The 27,929-nt window shown below is 40.6% G+C and overlaps 1 protein-coding gene across 1 annotated transcript; it reads right to left on the reverse strand.

Annotated features, from left to right (window-relative positions):
- Positions 1 to 2,602: 2,602 nt before the first annotated feature.
- Positions 2,603 to 2,938, reverse strand: LOC116635299 (small ubiquitin-related modifier 2-like). The gene is made up of 2 exons (XM_032409213.1): positions 2,808 to 2,938; positions 2,603 to 2,754 (listed from the first exon to the last, which is right to left on the reverse strand). Exons 1-2 carry the CDS (start codon positions 2,936 to 2,938, stop codon positions 2,670 to 2,672), a joined length of 216 nt encoding a protein of 71 aa, XP_032265104.1. The 3' UTR covers positions 2,603 to 2,669.
- Between the last annotated feature and the right edge of the window lie 24,991 nt (positions 2,939 to 27,929).

Genomic DNA, 27,929 nt, shown 5'->3' on the forward strand with positions numbered 1-27,929 from the left:
GGTGTTATGCACAAACAATGAATCATGGAACACTATATCTAAAACTAATGATGTAATGTATGGGGATTAACATAACAATAAAAAAATTAAAAAAAAAAAAAAAGAATACACTGGGGACTCCTGGCTGGCTCAGTAGGTAGAGCATGCAATCTTGATCTTGGGATAGTGAGTTCAAGCCCTACTTTGGGCCTGGAGCCTACTTAAAAAAAAAATAAAAGGAACCTCCTGGTGTTGGTTTGCTTTTGCCTTGTTAAGGAATCAAACTGCCAGTGGAGATTCTTTTGTTGGGCTTTAGTTAGCATCACAAGGAGCCCAGAGATTCCCCCCTGGCCTACCACCCTCAAGGCTTGACTCATCTCTTTTCACCCAAGGGCCTGTCAATCACTCACTGGCTCAGTATTTCTGGACTGATCACTACGTGCCCTGCCCTGCACAAGGTGCTGAGGACACAGCTGTAAACAAGATTTTACAAGCTCCACAAGGCAGAGGCCTTGACTGTGTTGCTTACTACGGTATTCCCAGCTCCTAGAATAATGCCCAGCAAACAGCAGTACTCAGTGATTGGGGGTCAGCAAATTGGGTCTGCTGACTGTTTTTGTAAATAAAGTTTTATGGAAACACAGCCATGCTCGTTTGTTGACATATTGTCTATGGTTTCCTTCCTGCTACAATGGCAGAATGGGCAGTTGTGAAAGTAAATATCTGTTCCACAAGACCTAAAATATTTACTATCTAGACCTTTACTGAAAGAGTTTGCTGAACTCTAGTCTAGCTGGCCATTTGCCTAGCTAAAAGTTGATACTTCCATTACAATAGAAGAGGAGAGGAACGGGTATTTTTGTTGTTTTTAAGCTTATCATAGAAATTAAAAAAAATTTTTAATAAACAGAGAGAGAGAGAGAGAGAAAATGAACCTGATTTACCTACCACTCAGCTAGAAGAATGGATACTAGGGGATATATTAGTTTCCTAGGGCTGCTGTAATAAAGTACCCCAAGCTAGGTAGCTCAGAGCAACAGAAATTTATTTCACAGTACTAGAGGTCAGAAGTCAAACATGGAGGTGTCAGCAGGGCCAGGCCCCCACGGAAGGTGCTAGGGAAGGATCTGTTTCAGGCCTCTCCTCTAGCTTCTGAAAGTCTCGGCATTCCTCAGCTTGTAAAAGGACATCCTCTCCCTGTGTCTCTTCACATAGACTTCTCTCTGTGCATATCCATCTCTGTGTCCAAATTTCCCATTTTTAGAAGGACACTAGTTGAATTGCATTAGGGCCCACCCTAATAACCTCATTTTAACTTGATTACCTCCGTAAATACCATATTTCCAAGTAAGGTCACATTCTGAGATACTAGGTATTGGAACTTCAACATATCTTTTTTGAGGGGACACAGTTCAACCCATAACAGAGGAAGAGATAGCAGTCTCTGTCTGGGACTTCATCAGCATCTTCTGAACTAAATCGTTGGCCTATGAGACCTCTCTGAAAATGTCTGGGAAATAGTGCACACAAGACAAATCTTCCCGAAGAGTCACCATGTACCCATTAACATTCCATAAGCTCTGAGAAGTCTTGTTGTAAAACCTGTTTTACTCAAAACTTCCCAAATTATTTAACTCTCAGAGCCTAGGGCTACAGCTTTGGAAAGAAAGTAAATAGCAGGTAAGAAGAAAAGCACAGATCTGGGAACATGATAAACTTGTGAAGTGACAATAGAGGATAGAGGTCAGAGGAGACTTTCTTTCTTTCTTTCTTTCTCTTTCTTTCTTTCTTTCTTTCTTTCTTCTTTCTTCTTTCTTTCTTTCTTTCTTTCTTTCTTTCTTTCTTTCTTTCTTTCTTTCTTTCTTCTTTCTTTCTTTCTTCCTTTCTTTTTTTTTTAGGATTTTTATTTATTTATTTGTCAGAGACAGAGAGCACAAGCAGGGGGAGCGGCAGGCAGAGCGAGAAACAGGCTCCCCACTGAGCAAGGAGCCCGATGCGGGACTCGATCCCAGGACCCCAAGATCATGACCTGAGCCGAAGGCAGATGCTTAACCGACTGAGCCACCCAGGTGTCCCCAGAGGAGATTTTTTTTTTTTCATTTTAAACAAGAAGTTTATTTAAACAACAAGACCCTTGACTTGAAGGGAAAACTATCTAGGATTCATTTCTTTTAGAGTAATTTATCCCTACTTAAAGACAGATTGCCCTACATGTAACAGCTACATACAAAAAAGTTATAAAATTGTCCTTGTTTTACAATGATAAATGAAAAACATTAAAATTCTCCAATCGAACAAGGTATGCAAGGATTTTTATGTTGTTCTTTTTTTGTTAAACAGTGAGAGCAAAATTACTTACTGGAATAAAAAGATAAGAGCTGACTGAGCATGCCACTAATGGAGAGAGGGGGTATTTTCACAGAAGCAGTATTTTCCCCCATCCCATCTCCATTTGATGTCGATCAAAACATACCATTGGCCATTTAGGTAAAAAAAAATGCAATATGCTTGTGCACATACACAGTTACTTTATGTACAATAAAGGAATGGGGGAAGGGGAAAATGAAAGAATAGAGAAAACTGTACTGTAGTAGTCAGGATGTGGTGGAACCAAATTGTGGCTTTCTAATTGAGAATGTCTTCTTGGTCTGGAGGAATAGAGTTCTGGAGTAAAGTAGCAGGTTCCCTTTTTAGTAGACACCTCCTGTCTGCTGCTGGAACACATCAATTCTATCTTCATCCTCCATTTCCAGGTATGTCTGTTTCATTGATTGGCTGCCCAACAAATCGGAATCTGATCTGCCTCATTGACAAACCCTGTCATTCACATTAGTTTACTAAGTGGTGTATGCCTATTAATCTTAAACTGCACCACAGAACCATCCTGCCCCGCCACCTTCAAATTAATATGATCGTTGTTCTCAGTCTTGACTCCTTCCTTGGGCTTTTCCTCGGCCATGGTGAGCGCCGGAGTCTCCTCAGCTGCCGCTTCACAAAAGAGGTACCAGGTCCGCACCGAGCGAGCACACACCCCCAGAGGAGATTTCCATTGACCAGGAACTTAGGCTGAAAGAAAACATTTCTCAGTATAATTAGCTGCTGTCTGTTCAATGGACAGAAACTCTGATGTGCTTTATCTATGCTGTTCTTGAATAAGTGTGCAGGGTTACCACCTTTCTGGATCTTGCTCCAATTCTCTAGGAGAATATTATGTGCCCTTCAAGGGCCCCAGCTCCCTAGGTTTTGTGGGGAGTCCTGATTTCCAATGTCACAATTTTGGAGAAGAAAGTTTCTACTTAGCTGTCTTGGTCTTCAAGTGGGAGACCTCTCTGAGTGGAAGAGACAGCAGAATTTCAGAGATAAAAATAACTTAATTATAAGGCGTTTCATCCCTCCATAATCTAGGGTCAAGCCAGATCTCCCACCAACTCCATTTCTGAGCCCCAATGTGTTTATCATGGGGTGTGCTTGTATGTGAGTGTGGACCCTGGTGTGTGTAGAAAGATTGAGAAGCAACTTCCCTCTGCATTTGTGCATGCATCCTCTTGTGCATGGGTGTAGAGGTATAGGGAGCAAGGACAAGCCATTGACGTGAGGCAGGCAAAGCTTGAGGTTGGAAAGAGAGAGAAACGAAATGACATATTAGTAACAAGTTTCTGCAAAGGCAAGTTGGACGATTCAGGCTTCAGCACCCCTGGCTGGAGGGTCAGGGTGCCCTGTGAGTCAGGTAACCTATGAGCAAGTAGGCGTTTCTTTGGCCCAGGGAAGCGTCACACTAGAGGCAATGGTGAATCTCATCTTGTATAATGAGAGAAGTATTCATGTTTGCATCTTCAGGGCTCCCATATGCAGATGAGAACGTCAGGGTTTGATAGTTTGTAGATGTGCCAGGTGGGAGGACCAGCGCCCAAGCGTAGAGAGAAAGTATGAGCAGGGCTGCAGAGGCTCCCTTGACCTTCCCTGAGCACCATACTTTCCTTGGCTCCACACCTCGTACTCTCCCATCACCTCTGCTTCTGAGGGTAAAACAAACTAAACTAAATGGTTTCCACAGACCAGAAGTGGGTGGTTCTATTTGCCTTTTTGAAGATTCCTTCTTTTTGTTTTGGAAGTCATTCCCCCCTTTAATGCCACAGGGAATTAAATGACAACTGGGCCCTTTCTTGGACTTTTATCAAATAATAAGCATATTTGAGTAACTAAAAAACCACAGAAATTTGAAGAGCTGAAGAACCATACAGAAAGCATGCTGGGTTTCACTCAGGAACCTTGGATTTGGGTTGCGGCTGTTGATCTTGGACAAATCAGTTTTTCTCTCTGAACCTCAATTTCTTAAATTGTAAAGTAGAGATACTAATGTCATCTCTAAACTGCCTAACAGGACTAGGATGGTCAAATTAGAGCCTATATGAAATCGTTACAAGCTATAAAGTTTTGTGTCAGATGACTATTATTTTGTCCATGAATAAAGAGATTAGAATAGTAGTTCCATTCTATTATCACTCTCATTAATTCTTGCTTCATCGTTCTCTTCCTCACCCAAGTCCTGGGCTCTGGTATTCAGTAGCCACCCAACATGTGAAGAATTTGTATATAATTTCTTCTTTCAAGGAGCTCAAGTCTGACTGCATGTTAAAATCACTTGGTAACTATACCCCAATATCTCTCATGAAATAGTTGTAAGCTTTCTCAACAATACATTAGCAAATCAAAAAAAGAATTATATATCACAGCTAAGTGGGATTTATCTCATGAATGCAAGGCTGGTTCAACATTTAAAAATCAGTTAATGTAATCTACCACATAAACAGACTAAAAAAGAAAAAAATCACATACTCATATCAATAGATGGACAAAATCTAACACCCATTCATGATTAAAAAAAAAAAAACTCTTATCAAACTTGGAATAGAGGGAATTTCCTCAACTTGATAAAGAACATCTACAAAAATCCATAACTAATATCTTACTAAGTGAATAGAGTCTTTCTTGCTAAAATCAAGAACAAAGCAGGATGTCCCTTGTCACCACGTAAGAGCTGACTGAGCTAAAATCAAGTCTTTCTTGCTGAAATCAAGAACAAAGCAGGATGTCCCTTGTCACCACTTCTTTTCAACATCATACTGGAAGTCTCAGTTAAAACCAGAAAATGATATAAAAGGTATACAGATTGGGAAAGAAGAAATAAGTTGTTTTTGTTCACAGATAATATGATTGTCTCTGCAGGAAATCCAAAAGAATCAACAACAACCAAAAAGGCCCTCCTAGAACTAATAAATGATTAAAGTTGCTCACTGAGCTGTAGCAAGAAGGGCAAATTTCTGGAACATATGCTCTAAATTCACTAGTCCTGCATCCATGGCAGACATCACTAACCATTCCCAAACTCTTTCCCAAGGAGTCCAGACATGGCCTCAGGATCCTTCTCAGCCCATCAGGAGGGCATCAGTAATTGACCAGAGTTGCCAATGGAATCCCCTTTGGCATCTCTGCTTTATAGATTTACTCCATCTCCAAACCAGTATCGGCTATGTTGCATCTGCCTCCCCCTATTCCTGCCTCCATCTCCATGACTTGAAAAGTCCACCATTTTCATAGGAGAGCTCTCCGACAGACTCTGAACAGACTCTGTAGCAGCTGTTCAGGCTTTAGGACAGCGCCGTATCTTCATACAGCATTTCTGGTCTTTAGATCTCAAGGACTTTTTGCAAACATTAACTCATTTATTTGAAAAGTCCGGTGCTATGAGGACTAATGAGATATTGTTGATGAAACACTCGGTGTTCCCAAGATGAAAGACAGCAGGCTATTCATGGAAAAGGCATTTTTAGAGGCTACTGAAAACTCTCACAGGCATTGGCTGTCTTTTTCGCTTGGCTGTGAATATCATTTAAGGCCAAGAGACCAGGCCATGACGCCGTGCTTTAGAGAAGGCTTGCTGATGTGGGAGGAATGGCAGTGAGCACAGCTTGGTAGAACTCCATCCAGCATTTGTCACTTCCTAGCTTTATTATCGTAAGCAAGTTTCTTCATGCCTCTCAGCTTCTCTTCCCTCCTATGTCCGGTGGGAATGATAATGTCTGGCTCAGATAATGTATGTGAGAACAGACACTTGATGTCAGCTGTTCTAGAGCTGGGGCCAGCTGGGGCTGATTTTAAAGGGCCACAAAGGCAGTATATCTGCGCTTTAGTAAGAGACAATGTAGGGACAGTGCTGATTAAGAATCCAGAGAGGAGGGCACCTGGGTGGCTCAGTTGGTTAAGCGACTGCCTTCAGCTCAGGTCATGATCCTGGAGTCCCGGGATCGAGTCCCACATCAGGCTCCCTGCTCAGTGGGGGGTCTGCTTCTCCCTCTGATCCTCTTCCCTCTCATGCTCTCTGTCTCTCATTCTCTCTCTCTCAAATAAATAAATAAATAAATAATCTTAAAAAAAAAAAAAAAAGAATCCAGAGAGGAGCCTTCCTTTGGCTAAAATGAGAATTAGGAGAACTTACATCTCTTAAAAATTTATCGTATTGAACTATACTGAAAAACAAGATCCATGCTGAGTTCAGCATGGCCCTAGAAGTCAGGTTATGTCCATGTAGACCATTGACCTCTCTATTCAAAACATACTAAGTGGTTACTCCACACAGAGCTGAATAATGGGGATCAAAGAGAAAGCTTTCATTTCCCCTATGTGTGAGAAGAAACCCTTGCTACAAAATACAGGTAACACATTTGATCAATTCTGAGATGCCCACTTTTGTCACTCTGCACCTGAAATTGGAGTGCATCTTACAACTGAAGGCATACCACAGTTTAAATAACATTTCTTTCCTTTCTTAATGGTTCACAGAACACCTTGCAATTGATGACATCTTAGGTCCAGTGAAATACAGCCATTACTATCTCTTGGGGCTGTATGAGGGCTAAAAATTAGGGAAAGGCACCTGTATTTATTATTTAACGCTGCATCACAGATTACTCCCAAATTTAGCAGCTTAAAGCAATAAACTTTTTTTGCCCCCTCACAGTTTTTGCAGCCAGGAATCCAGGAGCAGTTTAATTCAGGTTCTAAGTCAGGGTTGCTCATGAGGCTGCAAAGTGAACCGAGTCCACTGTCATCTGAGGCTTGACTGGGTATGGAGGATCCACTTCCAAGATCACTCATGCGGCTGTCAGTTGGAGGCTTTAGTCCCTGCACTGTAGCCTTCTCTGTTGAGCTGCTTATGACACTGATCCTAGAGTCAGTGGTGTGTGTGTGTGTGTGTGTGTGTGTGTGTGTATGTGTGTGTGTGAGAGAGACAGAGAGAGAGAGTGAGAGAGAAGGCCCAAGATGGAAGGATGGAAGCTGCCAGCTTTTATACCTAATCTTGGAAGTTACATACTGTCTTTTCTGCCATATTTTATTGGTCACAAGATAGGGATAAGATAGGAGGGCAAGGATCACCGGGTGCCATCTTGAAGACTGATTCCTCTGGCACCCAACACATTGAGCGATGGAAAGAAAGTCAGAAATAAACATTAGTTTTCTTCCCTGTGTAGCACTCTTCTTTTTACCGAATATAAATTCTGTTGGAAGAGATTGAATCTTCCTTTAGGTTTATACCAGCACCAAACTCATCCTTTCAGTTCATACAGCAGTCTACCTGGAGAGGCAGATGCAATGAGGGTGAAAGGATGTTGAAGGGAAGATTCTGTGTTTGACTACTTGTTATGGCTAGGGATGGAGAGCTTTCCTTCTGGCTTGTGTGCAAAATGGAGAATCTTAGGATTTTACTAATCTCTCTTTTCCAAGCTCTAGAGACCAGTTACCCAAGAGAACTCAGCCACCTTTATGGGTTCTGACCTTTACAGAGCAGTGGTTTGGCACCAGATGATGGTCTAAATACAAGAGCTCACAGGATCTTAGACCTAGGCTCTTTTGTTTGGGTACAAGGAAACTGGTTAAGCAAATCATCATCTGCCAGCATAATGAAAAGAATAAACAGATGATTGTAAAATTCTGGAGCCATCAAATCCTGATTTCCAAAGTATTATGGTAAGTAAGAAGCTTAGTTATTCAAGATGAATTGAGAACAGCCCTGGGTATAGCCCCACATACCCTAAGTCTGGTTCTGAAAGTGTGGTCCTGGTCTAGCATCGTCATTTGGAAACTGATTTGAAATTCTCAGTCCTCACTTCAGGTTCACTGAATCAGCTTACATGGGAGTGGAGCCCAATGAGCCATCTGTGTTTTAATAAACCTTCCAGGTGATTTTGATGCTTACTCAAGTTTGAGAACCACTGCCATGAGAAGTTTGAGGACCACTGCTCATTGTAAAATCCTTTCCTTTGATGTATGACATATCCCAAAAGTCATAGTCCCCCATCCCCCCTCCACACACACATACAAAGCAAAACTAAATTATAGTGTTTGGGGATGCCCTCAGATGATAAAACTATGAAGAAAAGTAAGGAAATGACCACTGTTAACTCAGGATAGTGGTTACTTTTGGAGAAAAGGGAGGGAGCTGTGGGTTGTGTAAGAAGGGGCACTGGATGGCTCCTGGGATAGGAGTGTTACCCATTTGAAGGAGTGTGGGGATGCCCACTATGTGTCCAGCATGGGTTTTAGGAAGGCAGACAATGCAAATATGATGGTTGGGAATTTGACACATCCATATCCCTGCCCCCAGCACACAGTGGCGGTGCTACTCTTTTCATTAAAGTAGAGTCTCAAACAAGTGAAACCCAACATCAGTATATTGTGACAAAATATAGGGTGTTTGTCAACACCAGCAACCAATTTTCCAGTACTCTGGACACCAATGAGGTGTCCAACAATTCAATTTAATTTTGATACTAATTACCTGGAGTTAGTATCAGATTCCACAGATTTAAGAGTTCAGCCCCATAAGACTGCCCCCACTTCAGACACTAGTCTCAAGTCCTAGGCCACTCATACTTCAGGGGTTCTCATAACCTTCCCCCTCTATAGGCTCAATAATTTGCTAAAATGGCTCATAGGACTTAGGGAGACACTTATGTTTGTCAGTTTATTATTAGGATACAACTCAGGAAAGCCAGCTGGAAGAGATATACAGGGCAAGATATACACAGGGGGACACAAAACTTCCATGCCCTCTCTGGGCACACCACCCTCGCAGCACCTTGATGTTCACCAACCTGGAGGCTCATCAAGTCTGTTGTTCAAGAGTTTTTATAAAGTTTAATCTCCAGCTCCCCTTCTACTTCCTGAAGGTCAGTGAGTTTCCATCCTCTGATCACTTGATCTTTTTGGTGACCAGCCCCATCTTGATGCTATGTAGAGGCCCCATTCTAAGTCACCTTATTCCCATAAACTCAGGTGTGGTGGAAAGAGGCTAATTATAAATAACAAAAGACACTCCTATCACTCAGGAAATTCCAAGGGTTTTAGGAGACCTGTGTCTGGAATTAGGGACAAAAACCAAATATATTTCTTATCACACCACACAGACAAAAAAGATCCAAGAGGGTCAATATGTCAAAAAAAACTTTCTCAGTTAGATGTTACAGAAACTCGACTCTGATGCCAATGAGTTCAAGGGACTCCAGGCCTCAAACTGTGTTGTCTACACCCTTTGTTTTCTTACTGTCACTCTCTCTCCTATTCCTCTGCATCCCCTGGCTTGTTGGCCTCATTTCTCTTATTGCAGATGAGCTTCCTCCATATGGCAGTGTGTGAGCAGAATACATTGAGTGAAATAATTCCTTACTTAAATGATTTATCATCTTAGATTAGTGAATCCAGAAGAATGAGAGCTTGTCTAGCCCAATGTCCATAAGTAAAATCCAAGGATGCGCCCTAATTGCCTTGCTTGGGTCACAAGACCAATGTGCTGTGGTCCCCAAGTTGAGATATTTTGACTGGGCACAAGCCATGTGTTTACACCAGTGGGTAGTTAGGGATGGCTGGGATGGGCCAAATATGCCAAGACTGCATGGAATGCTAGAGGACAGTTCCCCAAAGGAGGAAAAAAGGGATTCTAGGTGGCCAAAACAATAATACATGGTTGCTATTATAACAAACCAAATGAAATTTCATCCACCCCATCTGTAGCAAGGCAGTAAAAAAACTGACACAGAGTTTTTGCAGTGAAGAAAGAGGCCGTTTATTGGTAGGGCACCACCCAGAAGAATGGAGAGTTAATGCTCAAAAGTCCTGAACTCCCCAATGGCTGGCAAGTGAGGATTTTTAAGGGCAAAATTTGGGGGAGGGGTCCCCTGAGAAAGTGGATGCTGTTAATCAGAGGCCCAGGAGGAAATGCTACCAGAGGTCTCCCGAGAAGGTAGACTCCGTTGATGGGAGGCCCATGAGGTCATGCTAGCAGATGTTACTTAATGTCTGGTCCCCTGGAGGTCCATTCCATGAGAAGAGACTTGGAATCTGAAAAATATCTTTATTTTATACATTAGAAATTTCATTAGGTACATCTAGTGATTATATCTTTAGGGTAGTGCTGATTAACTACTTGTAAGCTCTGGAGTTGCAGTCCTATATGTTCCTTTGGATGATAAGCATGCATTCCTATCTCCTGAGCCTAGACCTCCGTGTTTTCTGGCTGGTCCAACTATGCCTGGGGATGATATGATCTGATAAGATGGATGCTGGCTTCACTATAAGTAGATTTGATGGGAATCCCATGTTGGGGTACTTTGCACCCAACATGGAGAGAGGGAATGGAAAGTAGAGAGCAGAGTGAGGTGGCTCCAAAGACCAGCTGCAGTTTGAATTCAGCAGTTCTTGGAGAAAGATGTGTGTTCAGTGGTGGGAGCAGATATTAAGGAGTCTTTGTTGACTGTCCACTTTGACTCAATCCTATCTCCCATCTAGCTGATAGGTAACACCTTGGCCCTGCCAGCCTGGTACTCTCTCCAGAAATGGAGGGGCAGGGTAGTGTTGCAGAAAGAGGGCTGGACTGGGAGTCCAGGCCCTCAATCCCAGGTCTGCCCCTGACTTGATTAAATTCACTCACTTCTAAATGGTCATGACATTAGACCAGGCCATATGTAAACAGATTATGGTAAAAACACGCACAGGGCTGGAAGTGGGGAGAATTGGAAGGATAAAACACCCCGAGGGGGTTGGATATATATATATATATATATAGTCACAAAGTTACAAAGGTATTATATTACAGATTTGTAACTTCCTTGAAAATAAAAAAATGATAGAATGAAAATATATTTGGTATTATTTTAACTTAGCCCTATGAGTTAATCTTCTCTTGTATCTCTTCACTTCTTTCTTTTTTTTAAGATTTTACTTATTTATTTTATTATTTGAGAGAGATAAAGACAGAGCATCCACGGGAAGGGGCAGAGAATTTCAAGCGGACTTCAGGTTGAGTGAGGAGCCCCACCGGGGCAGGGCGCAATCCCACCACCCTTAGATCATGACCTGAGCCGAGGGTCAGCGTTTTAACCCACTGAGCCACCCGGGCACTCTCTCTTTACTTCTTTAGTGAGAGAAGTGCTAGTTACTTTTCTTTATGGGCCAGGGTAGAAAATAGCTTTGTGGACTCCTGGGGGCAGTTTTCCCTTAAGAAGATATATACCGGGGCGCCTGGGTGGCTCAGTTGTTAAGCGCCTGCCTTCAGCTCAGGTCATGATCCCAGGATCCTGGGATGAGCCCCGCATGGGGCTCCCTGCTCAGCGGGAAGCCTGCTTCTCCCTCTCCCACTCCCCCTGCTTGTATTCCCTCTTTCTCTGTCAAATAAATAAACAAAATCTTAAAAAAAAAACAAAAGAGGATATATACCAATTTAAACCATAGAAGACAAGTAAGTAAAGGGTGAGTAGCCTAGATCGTCTAGGGGAAGGTGATATAGAGAGGCCCTTCATGTCTGGGGAGTTGAGCGGGGTGGGGGATGGGTGGCGGAAATAATGCTGGCGCCCCACCTCTTGGGGATCATTGGAGAGAAAGGATGGAGAGCATTCTGTAAGCAGTGGAACCCATTCCACCTCAGAGCTTCAGGGGCCAGCTCTGATTGTAGAGACTAAAAGAGCTAGCTTGAAAGGGAAGCCACATGGGGGCCGTTGACAGAGCCGGGTGCTGGAGGAAGGCACCGCCCCTGAAGAGCTCTTGCAGCCCCTTCAGACCGGGTCATGCTGACAGCCCCTTAACAGCAGAGGAAGCACTTTAAGGTGAACCAACTGGTCTTCAACAGTGACACCATGTGGCCGAGGGAAGTAAAGACAGCGCTGGGATTGAAGGATCCCGGGCCAGCCTACGCCCAAGAGAACGATGTGAGAGGGGGCAGGTCAAGAGGAAGACCGACCTTTTTGTTACTAGGCTGGGTGGGGGCCACAGCGATTTTATTTGGTATGGGTACTTTGAGTTTTGGGAGCAGTTCATACTAATTAAATACATTCTATAATAAATGTTATAGACTTTATAGATTTTCTGAAAATCTATAACTACATCGTTTTGCCTTTTGCAGGTTTTGCTGGAGCCCCTGAGCATCGCACTCCAGACCGCTGAACACAAGCACTGTTTTGTTCCCTCTCTCACTGCATGGTGTGCCAACCTGTTTTTTTTTTTTTTTTTGAAAAGAAGGAAGAGGGAAGAGTGGGAGGACCTAATTTTCGAATTTCAAATGAGATTACACTGGGGCCATTACATGTTTCTCCAAGGTACCTTTCAGCTCAAATGTCTACAGTTTTATATGGAACTGTTTTATGTTTTAAGAATCTCCTGGAAAACTTATTCATGCTACTCACTATGAACTAGTTGGTTTTGAGGAACTTCCATTTTATTTCCAGCAGAATACCATAGTATTGGTCTCTCAAAGCGTTTATTTATAAGTGTTTGGGCAATAAGACTGTGTAAACTAGTCAAATGGATGTAGTCCATGTGGCTTAGAGTGTCATTCATTCAAACAATAGGTAGTGTGTGAGCCCCACTATGCAGCATTTTTCTGGTCACGGAAGATAGAATGATATGGAACAGAACATGGCATCTTCCTCAAGGAGCCTTCCTGGCTGGAGAGAATCACAAGATGCTATAAGAGCAGAAAGGAGGAAGATCTGAGCCAGTCTCAGTTGCCAACAGATTTTGAGGGGCATAAGGCACAGATGAATGCCAACAACCAAGCACAGAACCAGCCCAGAAAATCAATAATTACATGCAGGCAGGGCTGCTCAGAAGTCGTGTGCTGAGTGTTGCAGTCAAGACTGCTTGTGTTTGAATCCCAGTTCCACCCCTTAGCCGCTGTGTAATCTTGGGTATTGTTACTAAGCTCCAAGTGCCCCAGCTTCCTTGCCTTTGAATTGGAGAGAATACCTACTTCAGGAGAGGTTTAAATTAGGTAATATCGGCAAAGTGTAATGCTGAGCAGGATTGCTCTCTAAGTTGAGATTTATTTTCATAATGATAGTAAGTCAAAAATTTGTAGACCAATCAGATCATCAGTGTATTTTTGTTATGTTCAAATCAAGAACTGACTCATTTAATAAAGAGTTGAGGGTTTAGACCAGATGAGATTTACCATATTTCTCTAATTCTCCGGATCTCGACCTTTGCTGTATATCAGAATCACCTGGGGAATCTTAAAGCTGATACCTAGACTTCAACCCCAGAGTCTGATGCAGCTGGTCTGGAGTATGCTTTGGGCTTCAGGATTTTTAATCATGAATTAATGTGCAATCAAGGTTGAGACCCAGTGGTCTAACTGAATATGGAGAGTGAGCAGATCTGTCCTTGGGTCACAGGCAACCAAGGCCGTTACTGGTGACTTTCCCCTTGTATACCTGCATTCTGAGCTAGAGGTTGTCCTGGAAACAACCAGAGGGAGAGGGAGTCACCTCCACCACCTGGTGCTAAAAACTGATGGAGGCACCTGTACTTCTAGCCCCAGGAGGCATTTGTTAGTCATTACAGTACCAGGACATGTTGCTCTGCCAGCTGCCATGGGATGTCTGGAACAGCTGGAGTTAGAAAGGTGGATTCTAGGGACAGCTCCACCATAGCCCAGCCAAGAAACTGGCTGCCCCATCTCGGTTTTGTTATCTGTGTGTGTTTAAGGAGATGGGAATGTTCTGCTTGCATGACCCACAGACCTGTTCTTAGGTCAATGAGGTATGTGGGTAAAGCACTTTGTAGACCATAAAATACTATATGAATGAAATAAAACAACCAGTAGAGATTAGACGTGCATTTTTTGAAGCTAAAAGCTGTTATTTTGTATCATTTCTGCTGTCCAGAGCTAAGTTTTCAAGCACCTTGTACCAAGTTGTAATGATTGAGACCATTTTCTGTAGCAATTCTGTGTACTAGGTTTCACAAAAGCAATACAGCAATGAACTCTATTTTCTGTCCTATTCAATAATTCATCATAATAAACCTTTTGAAAAACACCATCTAGGGTATGGGCCTCAGGGTAAAATGATTCCTTTTTTGCGGAAAAATAATTACTGTAATGAGTTTTCATTATGTGTGGAACTGAATAAAGGAAGCCTAATTCAAAGTGGAGTCAGAGGCCAGAAGGTGGAGCTCTCACACCAAACCACTGGCTGCAGCCCTTGCATTCTCAACAGGAAGAAGCCTATACCTTACAACCCCAGTAGGAAGAAAGATTTTCTCCTTACCCAGCAACAGCAAGGCCAATGAGAGACTGTCACAACTCAGCCAATGGGAAACCACTATACTTTGAACTCCCAACTTACTCCAATGGACTTTTTGTTTATAATAGCCTCTCCCAACTACCCCCCACTTTCCTCTACAAAAGAGCATTCCTCTCTTTTGTTCTCTGAACTTGCCTAGGGTTTGCTGTAGCTTGCGTGTCCTGAATCGAAATTTTCAGCTATTCCCAAATAAACCCATTTTTGCTGGTAAAATAACTGACAGTTTCATTTTTAAAGTTAACATATACAAATATAAAGCACCTGGGTCCATGAAATTTTATTGAGGATAAAAAGTTAACCAGAATTCAAATTAAGGGTTCTAATTAGTAGTGTAAATTAGAAATATAAATGATGGGTTTTCTTGTTTTGGTTTGTTTTTTGGTTTTTAGTTATTTGTTTGTTTGTTTTAGCAGAATTATTTCCTTTCATGTTATGGAGACTTTAGAGAACATTTATTTTTGTCAAAAAACAAAATTAAACTGAGTAGATTTTAAAGATCTTATTAACTTTATGCAGAGATTCATGAATCTGGCAGCATTCAAGTTAGCAAATAAAAAGGAGCCCCAAATAGTTGTACAATTTGAGAGGGTTTATAGACCAAAGTGAGCAGGAACAAGAAGTTATACTGGGCAAAAGTGGATTGGTTATTGCAAGGTTACCTTCCTTCTAGCAAAGGGAAGTCTTGGAGCTTGGTAGCCTGTGCTGAGCAGGCAAGCACTGATTGGTGGACCTGGACCTTCCTTTCCTGGGAAAGCTGAGCATAGAAACTTAATTAAAAGATTTGGTTTACTGACATGAGGCTTAGCAGAAGTGACTCCAATTTGGGCCCAATCTGGTTACGTTAACATCTTCCTAAATCTGACTCGGACTGCCTTGCACGTGTACTTTCTTGTATGTTCTTACAGAGCTGTGTGTGCTGTGTTGTAGGCAGCTGGATGCAGATGTGGAACTTGTAGGTAGGGACCACTGGAGAAATCTGCAGGCTTATCTCTTCAGCTCATGCTGCAGAAAAAGGTTATATGAACAAGGCAACTGCCCATGTAAGGAAAGATTAAAAGTATGTTTGAGAGGCAACCTACAGCACAGAGTCCATCTAGAGTCACATTGCCCAGTTTAAATCCCAGCTTCAATTTTTACCAACTGTGTGACTTCAGGCAAGTAATTTAATCTCTCTGGGCCTCAGTTTCCTCTTCCATTAGATGGAGGAAATAGTAGTAACTCCATCATTATGTTGTTATGGGGATTAAATGAGTTAATATTAGTAAAATGCTTAAAACAGTAGCTGGAACATAGTAAACACCATATAAGTGTGAAAAAAAATACACTTTTTAACCCAGTGTTATAGCATCTGTAATTTACTCTAAGGTACATTGGTATAGACAAACTATAGGAGTGTAAATTAACTTTAATCTACATCTTAGCAATGAGAAATTAACAACAAAATGCCCAATTTCAGAGTCAATTTTCTGAGGACAATTAGAGCAGAGCTTTGAATATTGCTAGATAAATCTGTACCAGGAGGTAAGTTGTTTGATTTATTGTTAAGAAGAAAAAATAGCAAATTATGGTAATAACAAAAAAGCAATTTGTTGAGTAATATGCTCTGAACAATGTCATTTACATAAAAGTACCTTTATTCATTCAACATACATTTATTAAGAATCCACTATGTGCCAAGCACAGTGAGAGGCACAAGATATACATTTGTCTAAGATGGATGTGAAGCTTGCCCTATAGGGCTCCAAAGTGAGACCTGAAGGATGAGGTGGTGCCCACTAACCAAAGCAGGTGGGGATAGAGTTCAGGCAGTGGGAACAGCAAGGACGGGACCTGGGGGCAGGACACACTACAGGTTTGGGCAACTGAAAGGCAACTTGGGTAGTTGGATAGTGGAGGACAACAGGATAGCAAGCAGCAGATGGCTCTCTGGGCATGGTTCACTTGATCTTCCCAAATCACTGGACCTATTGAACCTTGAAATTGTATTTCCTCGATTTCCATGTTGCCTCCACCTCTTGATTTTCTCCCATCTTAAATAGTGAATATTTGAATAGTGTTCCCCAAATTCATATCTATTCAGAGCCTCCGAATATGACCTTATTTGGAAATAAGGTCTTCGCTGATGTAATAAGTCGAATAGTTGGATTAGAGTAGACTCTAAACCCAAGGATGGGTATTCTTATAAGAAGCCCATGTGAAGACACACAGAGAGATGAAAGCCGTGTTATGACAGAACCAAGCCTGGAGTGTTGTAGCGCAAGTCAAGGAATGCCAAGGATTGCCACAACCACCAAAGCTGGGATATAAGCATGAAGCAGGGTGGCCCTCAGAACCTCCAAGGAACCAAACTTGCTGGCACCTTGAATTCAGACCTCGAGTTTCCTGAACTGTGAAACATTAAATTTCTGTTATTTTAAGCCACCCAGTTTGTGGTAATTTGTTATGGCAGCCTTAGGAAACTAATATACATCTCTTCAACTGTGCATTCTCAGTCCTTTTCCTGGTTTCCTCTTCCTGTGCATACCCTTGGTATGATCCAAGGCTTCCTTCCTTGTGATACTCTCTCCTTACATCTTCTCCCCCACACCTATTGGCAAACAACCTTACTCTCTACTGCCCAAGGCAAATAGGAAAGAAGTTTGGGAGTAGCCAGGGCACTTTCCTCTATTTCAACTTCCACATTCAGTTAGTCACCAAGTCCCATTGACACTGCACTCTTTTTAAAAATTATTTTTCAAGAAGAATAGGGGAGTAATACTTGCATATGATTTTAAAAGATACAGCATGAATAGACAAATACTCAGACCAATGGAACAGACTAGACATTCCAAAATAGACCCAAGTATATACGGGAATTTAGTAAATAATAAGATGGTCACTAGGAAAAATATTAACTTAAAAAAATGGTGTAGGGACAACTAGATAGCCATTTCAAAAAAAGACAAATTAGATCTTTGTCTCATACCATAGATCAGAATAAATTTCAAATGGATCAGTAATCTATATGCAAAAAAAAAGGGCATAAAAGTACTAAGAAAACATAACTGAGTTTGGAAAGAACTTCTTAAAGCTATAAAACAAGATTCCAAAGCAACAATAGAAAATCCTGATAAATTTGACTACATAAAAATAAATTTTGGGGCGCCTGGGTGGCTCAGTCGTTAAGCGTCTGCCTTTGGCTCAGGTCATGATCCCAGGGTCCTGGGATAGAGCCCCGCATTGGGCTCCCAGCTCGGCGGGAAGCCTGCTTCTCCCTCTCCCACTCCCCCTGCTTGTGTTCCCTCTCTTGCTGTCTCTCTGTCAAATAAATAAATAAAATAAAATCTTTAAAAAAAAATAAATTTTTTTGGCAAGGTATAAGACATCACAAGCAAAGTCAAAAGGCAATGACAAATTGCTGGAAAATATTTGCAACTTATATTGGGATTCATCTCTTTAATACATAAAGAGTGCCTAAAAGTCAAAAAGAATAAAATTCAAGCCCTGAGAGAAAAATGGACAAAATCATAAGCAGACAATTCGAGAAAGAGATATACAGTTGACTTAAAAATTTTTTAATTTAAATTCAATTTAGTTAACATATACTGTGTTATTAGGTTCAGGGGTAGAATTTAGTGATTTATCAGTTGCATATAACACCCGTGCTCATTACATCAAGTGCCCTCCTTAATGCCCATCATCCGGTTACCTCTTCCCCACCCACTTCCCCTTAGTTTGTTCCTATAGTTAAAATTTTCTTTTTTTAAAAAAGATTTTATTTACTTATTTATTTGAGAGAGAGAGAGAGAACCAGCATGAGAGGGGAGAGGGTCGGAGGGAGAAGCAGGCTCCCCACTGAGCCAGGAGCCCGATGTGGGACTCAATCCCAGGACTCCGGGATCATGACCTGAGCTGAAGGCAGTTGCTTAACCAACTGAGCCACCCAGGCGCCCTAGTTAAAATTTTCTTATGGTTTGCCTCTCTTTCTGTTTCCCTCTTATTTTATTTTTCCTTCCCTTCCCCTTTGTTCATCTATTTTGTTTCATAAATTCCACATATGAGTGAAAGCATATGGTATTTATCTTTCTCTTACTGACTTGTTTCACTTAGCATAATACCCTCTAGTTCTATCCATGTCATTGCAAATGGCAAGATTTCATTCTTTTTTGATGGCTAAGTAATATTCCATTGCATGTATATACCACATCTTTTTTATCCATTCATCTGTTAATAGACATCTCAGCTCTTTCCATAGTTTGGCTATTGTGGACATTGCTGCTATAAACATTGGGGTGCAGGTGCCCCTTCAAATCACTATGTTTGTATCCTTTGGATAAATACATGGTAGTGCAATTACTGGGTCATAGGGTAGTTCTATTTTCAACTTTTTGAGGAACCTCCATACTGTTCTCCAGAGTGACTGCACCAGCTTGCATTCCCAACAGTGTAAGAGGGTTCCCCTTTCTCCACATCCTCACCAACATCCATTGTTTCCTGACTGGTTAATTTTAGCCATTCTGACTCTTGTGAGGTGGTATCTCATTGTGGGTTGGATTTGTGTTTCCCTGATGCCTAGTGATGTTGAGCATTTTTTCATGTCTGTTGGCCATTTAGATGTCTTCTTTGGAGAAATGTCTGTTTGTGTCTTCTGCCCATTTCTTGACTGGATTTTTTATGTTCTGAGTGTTGAGTTTGCTAAGTCCTTTATAGATTTTGGATACTAGCCCTTTGTCTGGTAAGTCGTTTGCAAATATCTTCTCCCATTCTGTCGGTTGCCTTTTAGTTTTGTTGACTGTTTCCTTTGTTGTGCAAAAGCTTTTTATCCTGATGAAGTCCCAATAGTTCATTTTTGCCCTTGCTTCCCTTGCCTTTGGAGATGTGTCTAGCAAGAAGTTGCTGTGGCTGAGGTCAAAGAGGTTGCTGCCTGTATTCTCTTCTAGGATTTTGATAGATTCCTGTCTCACATTTAGGTCTTTCATCCATTTTGAGTTTATTTTTGTGTATGGTGTAAGAAAGTTGTCCAGTTTCATTCTTCTGCATGTGGCTGTCCAGTTTTCCTAACACCATTTGTTGAAGAGATGGGTTTTTTTCCATTGGATATTCTTTCCCGCTTTGTTGAAGATTAGTTGACTGTAGAGTTGAGGGTCCATTTCTGGGCTTTCTATTCTGTTCTATCGATCTATATATCTGTTTTTGTGCTAGTACCTGCTGTCTTGATGATCACAGCTTTGTAATATAGCTTGAAGTCAAGCATTGTGATACCCCCAGCTTTGGTTTTCTTTTTCAACATTCCCTTGGCTATGTGGGGTCTTTTCTGGTTCCATACAAATTTTAGGATTGTTTGTTCCGGTTCTGTGAAAAATGTCAATGATATTTTGATAATGATTGCATTGAATGTGTAGATTGCTTTGGGTAGCATAGATATTTAAACAATATTTGTTCTTCCAATCCATGAGCATAGAACATTTTTTCATTTCTTTGTGTCTTCCTCAATGTCTTTCATGAGTGTTCTATAGTTTTCTGAGTCCAGATCCTTTGCCTCTTTGGTTAGGTTTATTCCTAGGTATCTAATGGTGGTTTTTTTTTTTTTTTTTGGTGCAATTGTAAATGGGATCAACTCCTTGATTTCTCTTTCTTCTGCTTCATTGTTATTGTATAGAAATGCAACTGATTTCTATGCATTGATTTTATATCCTGCAACTCTGCTGAATTCCTGTATCAATTCTAGCAATTTTTTGGTGGAGTCTTTTGGGCTTTCTACATAGAGTATCATGTCATCTATGAGGAGTGAAAGTTTGACTTCTTTATTGCTTTGGATGCATTTTATTTCTTTTTGTTGTCTGATTGCTAAGGCTAGGACTTCCAGTCTGTGTTGAACAACAGTGGTGAGAGTGGACATCCTTGTCGTGTTCCTGACCTTAGGGGAAAAGCTCTCAGTTTTTCCCCTTTGAGGATATTTGCTGTGGGTGTTTCATATATAGCTTTTATGATACTGAGGTATGTTCCTTCTATCACTACATGGTGGAGGGTTTTAATCAAGAAAGGATGCTGTATTTTGTCAAATGCTTTTTCTGCATCTGTTGAGAGGATCATATAGTTCTTATCCTTTCTTTTATTAATATGGTGTATCACATTGATCTATTTGCGGGTGTTGAACCATCCTTGCAGCCCAAGAATAAATCCCACTTAGTCGTGGTGCATAATCCTTTTAATGTTCTGTTAGATCCAATTAGCTATCTTGGTGAGATTTTTTTTTTTTTCATCCATGTTCATCAGGAATTTCATTATTGATCTGAAATTCTCCCTTTTGGTCAGGTCTTTGTCTGGTTTTGGGACCAAGGTAATGCTGGCCTCATAGAATGGGTTTGGAAGTTTTCCTTCCATTTCTATTTTTTTGGAACAGTTTCAGAAGAATAGGTATTAATTCTTCTTTAAGTGTTTGGTAGAATTCCCCTGGGAAGCCATCCAACCCTGGACTCTTGTTTGTTGGAGATTTTTGATTACTGGTTTAATATCTTTGCTGGTTATGGGTCTATTCAGGTTTTTAAAATTTCTTCCTGTTTCAGCTTTTTTAGTTTGTTTGTTTCTAGGAATTTATCCATTTCTTCCAGACTGCCTAATTTGTTGGCATATAATTGCTCATAATACCTCTTATAATTGTTTGTATTTCTTTGGTGTTGATTGTGATCTCTCCTCTGTTAATTATGATTTTATTTATTTGGGTCCTTTCTCTTTTCTTTTTGATAAGTCTGGCTAGGGGTTTATTGATCTTATTAATTCTTTCAAAGAACCAGTTCCTAGTTTCATTGATTTGTTCCACTATTTTTTTTATTTCTATATCATTGATTTCTGTTCTAATCTTTATTATTTTTCTTCTCCTGCTGCATTTAGGCTTTAATTGCTATTCTTTTTCCAGCTCCTTTAGGTGTAAGGTTAGGTTGTGTATTTGAGACTTTTCTTGTTTCTTGAGGAAGACCTGTAATGCTATATACTTCCCTCTTAGGATCGGATCACCTTCACTGCATTCCAAAGGTTTTGAGCTGTTGTGTTTCCAATTTCATTTGTTTCCATGAATTTTTTTAATTCTTCTTTAATTTCCTGGTTGACCCATTCATTCTTTAGTAGGATGTTCTTTAACCTCCATGTATTTGTGGTCTTTCCAAATTTTTTCTTGTGGTTGACATCAAGCTTCATAGGATTGTGGTCTGAAGATATGCATGGTATGATCTCAATCTTTTTGTACCAGTTGAGACCTGATTTGTGAGCCAGTATGTGATCTATTCTGGAGAATATTCTATGTGCACTCAAAAAGAATATGCATTCTGCTGATGAAATGCTCTGAATATATTTGTTAAGTCCCTCTGGTCCAGTGTACCATTCAAAGCCCTTGTTTCCCTGGTGATCTGTTTAGATGATCTGTCTATTGCTGTGAGTGGGGTGTTAAAGTCCCCTACTATTATTGTATTATTATCAATGAGTTTCTTTAATTTTGTTTTTAATTGGTTCATATATTTGGCTGCTCCCAAGTTAAGGGCATAAATATTTACAATTGTTAGATCTTCTTGTTCGGTAGACCCTTTTATGATGATATAGTGTCCTTCTTCATCTCTTATTATAGTCTTTGGTTTAAATTCTAGTTTGTCTGATATAAGGATGGCCACTCCAGCTTTCTTTGGTGTCCATTAGCATGATAAATGGTGACTGGAGGTGTCTTTGAGTGTAAAATGAATCTCTTGTAAGCAACATATCGATGGGCCTTGGGGTTTTTTGTTTGTTTGTTTGTTTGTTTAATCCATTCTGATACCCTCTGTCTTTTGATTGGAGAATTTAGTCCACTTACATTCAGAGTAATTATTGAAAGATACGAATTTAATGCCATTGTATTACCTGTAAAGTTGCTGTTCCTGTAGATTGTCTCTGTTCATTTCTGGTCTTTGTTAATTTTGGGCTCTCTCTCCACTCAAAGGATCCCCTTTAATATTTCTTGCACAGCTGGTTGAGTGTTCATAAATTCCTTTAATTTTTGTTTGTCCTGGAAATTCTTTGTCTCTCCTTCTATTCTGAGTGACAGCCTTGCTGGATAAAGCATTCTTGGCTACGTATTTTTCCCATATATTATATATATCATGCCAGTCCTTTCTGGCCTGCCAGGTCCCTGTGGACAGGTCTGCTGCCAGCCTTATGTGTCTACTCTTATAGTTTAAGGATCTCTTGTCCTGAGCTGCTTTCAGGATTTCCTCTTTATCTTTGAAATTTGCAAGCTTCACTCTAATATGCTGAGGAGTTGACCTATATTGTTGATTTGGGGGGGGGGGGGGGTCTCTGTGCCTCCTGGACTTGAATGCCTGTTGCCTTCCCCAGATTAGGGAAGTTCTCTCAGCTATAATTTGTTCAAATAAACCTTCTGTCTCTTTCTCCCACTCCTCATCTTCTGGGACCCCTATAATATGGATATTATTTCCCTTTATGGAATTGCTGAATTCTCTAAGTCTCTCTTCATGATCTAATAGTTTTCTTTCTCTCTTCTTTTCGGCTTCTTTATTTTCCATCATTTTATCTTCTATATCATTGATCCACTCCTCTGCTTTGTTCATCCTCATCTATCTGGCCTCCACTTGGGACTGCATCTCAGTAATAGCATTTTAAATTTCAGCCTGACTAGAGTTTAGTCCTTTTATCTCTACAGTAAGGGATTTTTTAGAGTTTCCTAGGCTTTTTTCAAGCCCAACCAGTATCTTTATAATCATTTTAAATTCTAGTTCAGACATCTTATATCCACACCTCCTACCTTCCAAATTGTAGTCGCTTTTCTACTTGTAGACTTGCAGCATTTCTTTTCTCAGCTCTCTGATTGATTTCTCAGGTGTTCAGAATGATTTGATAACTTCTAGTTGTATTCTAAGGATGAGACAAACTTAGGGTCCCCCTACTCCTCTGTCATCTTAATTCATCCTCCTCTTTTTTTTTAAAAAAAGATTTATTTATTTATTTGAGAGAGAGAGAGGGAGTGTGCCAGCCTTGAGGGAAGGAGCAGAGGGAGAAGGAGAGAGAAATTCAAGCAGACTCCATGCTGGGCACAGAGCCCAATGTGGGGCTCCATTCCATAACACTAAGATCAGGACCTGAGCCAAAACCAAGAGTCAGATGCTCAACTGACTGTGCCACCCAGGCACCCCTAGAGTTGACTCTTAAATACGTAAAAAGATGTTGAAATTTATTCATAATAGAATAAAAACTATGAGAATTAAAACTATACAGAGATATCATTTCTCATCTATCAGACTGGCAATAATTCAAAAGCTTGGCAACATACTCTGTTGGCGAGGCTGTGGGGAAATAAGCACTGTCATACAATGCCAGTAGGAATACAAAGTGATACAACCCCTGGTGAAGGAAATTGGGCAATACATAACAATAATAATTATGTATTTACCCAGGAAAACCACTTCTAGGAAACTACCTTGAAAGTAAGCCACTACAGGGGTGCCTGGGTGGCTCAATCGTTAAGCGTCTGCCTTCGGCTCAGGTCATGATCCCAGGGTCCTGGGATCGAGCCCCGCATCAGGCTCCCTGCTCCGCGGGTAGCCCGCTTCTCCCTCTTCCACTCCCCTGCTTGTGTTTCCTCTCTCACTGTGTCTCTCTCTGTCAAATAAATAAAATCTTTAAAAACAAACAAAAAAAAGAAGGTAAACCACCACAAATATGAAAGAATGCACGTACAATATTCTTCATTACAATATTACTTGTAATAGTAAGATAGTGGAAACAACCCAAACAGCCACTAATAAATTAAACTGTGGTATAGTTATATGATGGAGTACTATAGGTCACAACAAGAAATATGAAATATTTCTATAAACTGATATGGAGTGATTTCCAGGATTATATTATTAAGTGGAAAAAAATGAAGTGTAAAAAATAAGAGAACATAACAATATACATATTACATATATATATATACATATATATATATATATATATATGCATGCTTATTTTTGAAAAAAAAAGGGAACACAGGAAGGATAAAACAAAGACTAATGAAAATATCTGCTTCTGGAGATGGTGGGAACAGAGTAAAGGGAAGGGAAGTGAGTGGCACTTCTTTGAGTATACTTTTTTATATTGTTCTGACTTTTGAACCAAGTAAAAGTCCATCCATAAAACAATTTAATAAAATGTAATAAAAAGATTTTAAAAATCAAAACTAAAATCAAATATAAAAAGAAGCACATGAATCTCTATCTGGTTATTATCAAGATTTCTTGGCATTCCCTTTATGTCCTTAGAATATATCTCACTAAGGATGTACAGAGGACTGGTTTCAAAGTTATTTGAATTACTCTGTTCTGTACTATACATTGTACCATGATTTCACATCCTTGGTGTCCTTAATACTAAAGGAAAAGGGAGACTGCAAAACATTTAAAGTGTACTTCATAGATTTATGATTGGTATTAATATTAAAATTGTGGTTCTAAAGCTATTTTATGTATACAGTAGTGTAGGATGCAGCGAGAAGTAAATATGTGAATGCTATTAGGAACCAAGATTTTCACAGTGGTCATGTAGAAATGTTCTTGATCTTAGAAAATGCCCATTGAGGGACGCCTGGGTGGCTCAGTCGGTTGACTCTTGATTTCAGCTCAGGTCATGATCTCAGGGTCATGAGATCAAGCGCTGAGTCAGGCTCTGCACTCAGTGTGTGGAGTCTGCTTGGGATTCTCTCCCTTTCGCTCTGCCCCTTGCCCAGCGTGCACTCTCTCTAAAATGAATAAATAAAATTCTTAAAAAAAAAAAAAAAAGAGATGCTTATTGAAGTTTTTCCAGTGAAGTTTCATGATGTCTGCAACTTTCTTTTAAATGATTCAGGAAAGGAGCGCCTGGGTAGCTCAGTCGTTGAGCGTCTGCCTTCGGCTCAGGTCATGATCCCAGGGTCCTGGGATCGAGCCCCGCGTCAGGCTCTCTGCTCTGCGGGAAGCCTGCTTCTCCATCTCCCACTCCCCCTGCTTGTGTTCCCTCTCTGGCTCTCTCTCTGTCAAATAAATACAATCTTAAAAAAAAAAATGATTCAGGAAAAAAAGCATGTGAGAAACATAAAGCAAAGGGAGCAAAAATATGAGCAATTGATGAGTCTAGCTGAAGAATAGTGATCTTTGTATAATTCTCATTTTTTCAATTTTTCTTAAGTTCAAAATTCCAATAAAAAATTTTAGAGTAAGTGATATACCTTACTTGGCATTTTATAAAACACGTTTTGGTATTAACTCTAATCAGAAACACATCATTTATATCGATAAAAATAAGCTAGATTTTTGCTTCAGTAAGAATCAGCAGCAAAAATATCAAGGTCTTAGAAAATCAAAGGTTTATTTCTTGCTCATGCTATCTACCCATCACAGTCAACACAGTCTGGTGCAAGAGGAGAAAGAGAGCTGTGGAAGGTCTCTTTCAAATAATGACATGCCTGACTAGAAATGACACGCGTAACTGTTTAATCAAATGATCCAACTCACCCCTAAGGGGAATAAAAGATTGGGAAATATCTGATGAGCAGTATTAATGATTATCACCTCGCTCATTCACTATGTTTTATGCCACAGTAAACATTGATAAATGTGAGAAGTTAATATAATGTAGTGATTAAGAACACAGATTCTGCAGCCAGATAACTAGTTACTAACTCAATCACTTGCCAGCTAATCCTGGGCAAGTTACTTAATCTCTTTGTGCCTCAGTTTCTTCAAGTATAAAAATTGGGTCTAATAATAAGTAACCAGGGAAAGATTGTGTGAGTTAACATAGTTAAAGCATTTAGAACAATGGCTGGCCTATCACTATCACCAACAGCATTATTATTTTATAGTATGAAACTTAGGATAATGCATTAAAGAAATTTCTCAATGTCCCTCCCCCAAATCAAGCAGTACAAAGATTTACAGTGAAAAGTGAGTTTCTCTCTCACATCAGAGCCTTATCAACCAGTTTTTCTCCCCAGATATGACTGTTACTGGCTGTGGCACTTAGGAATTTATTGCCTTCCAGCCCCCAATCTCCTCTTCATTTCTCTGTTCTGATAAATGAAGCAGCTTTCCTTGCCCCCTGCCACAATGTTCAGCTTTGCCAGTAGAGGACACTGGTGGGACTCTGGAGGAAAGATGGGCTTCTCTTCCCGGTTCTGGTGGGCTTTCTGTTCTTGTGCCTGTGGTGCTAGGCAGGTATGTGGGAAACGCAATGATGGTGGGGGCCCAGCTGGCTTCCCCAGGGCCAACTCAGCAACACTCCTGTAAGCAATTCCTGGCAGGTTTCCACTGTGACCAACCGGTGGCCCAGCCAGCTTCCCATCAAGTTCAACAGCACTCTCCATGGCAGTTTCCCAGAGAATTCCATCAGCACCCCCCAGCAAGTGATTTCTTTCCCACCAGTCTCAGACTACTGGTTCCTCACTGGAGGTATTTCCAGCTTGTCATTCCTCGCCTGTCAACTGTGGACCAGCTCTGACTTGAGGCAACCCAGTAAAATGCTACACCATGGTGGGACCTCTCCCTCTCCAAGGAGATCTGGGTCCAGGCTTGAGGCTCTACCTTTCAAGTTCATTCCTTTCTTGGGTACTTTTTCTCAGCCCTAAAGTATTCTTCAGAGTTTTCTCATTCTCGCTCAGTAAATTCTCTGTAAAAAACCACCCTTTTTTTTTTCAGGAACGATTTTGTGATTTATTCAGAAAATTGGCTTCCAGATCACTGTGGACAAGACCCAACTTGGCTAGAAAATGCAATCCCTTGGCAGAGCCACACAGACAGCTCAGCTGGCTAAATTTTATTCTCAGAAAGGACCAGAGACGAAAATGCTCTGGTTTCCCTAAAGTCCTGTTTTAGCAGCCAGGAAGGTGTAACTCTCATATTGAAAAGCAAGTAGTTTCAAGAAAAACTTCCATTATTGTGTAGTCTTATAATGTATGCAATTGTGTCATGCAAATTCAATTGTAGGCACTCAGCAGAATAGTAAAAATAACAATAATAGCAAAATGATGGGAGAAAAGAGAGGACAAATGAACATTAAGTGCCAAGCAGGCTTTCACCTGCCATTCTTCTCCCAGTGTGGAACTGGAGTCCATTCAGTCTCCTCCGCTCCTGAGTGCCTCTCTGCCCCAAGCATGAGTCTAGTGCTTAAATATCTACTATTTTCATACAATATGGCCTCTAAACTCTGGCCAACTTCTTCATCCGGTGCTCAACCGAACAATCAACAACCTTCCCCAACACTGTAGGCTATCTGGCTGCACTGGACTGACAGAAAACACAACAGTCTCAATTTAATGTCTCTCCAAGGGTTTTCATGGGT

This window comes from Phoca vitulina, unplaced genomic scaffold (genome assembly GCF_004348235.1).
Source record: "Phoca vitulina isolate PV1807 unplaced genomic scaffold, GSC_HSeal_1.0 scaffold10, whole genome shotgun sequence".
In the NCBI taxonomy this organism is placed as follows: domain Eukaryota; kingdom Metazoa; phylum Chordata; class Mammalia; order Carnivora; family Phocidae; genus Phoca; species Phoca vitulina.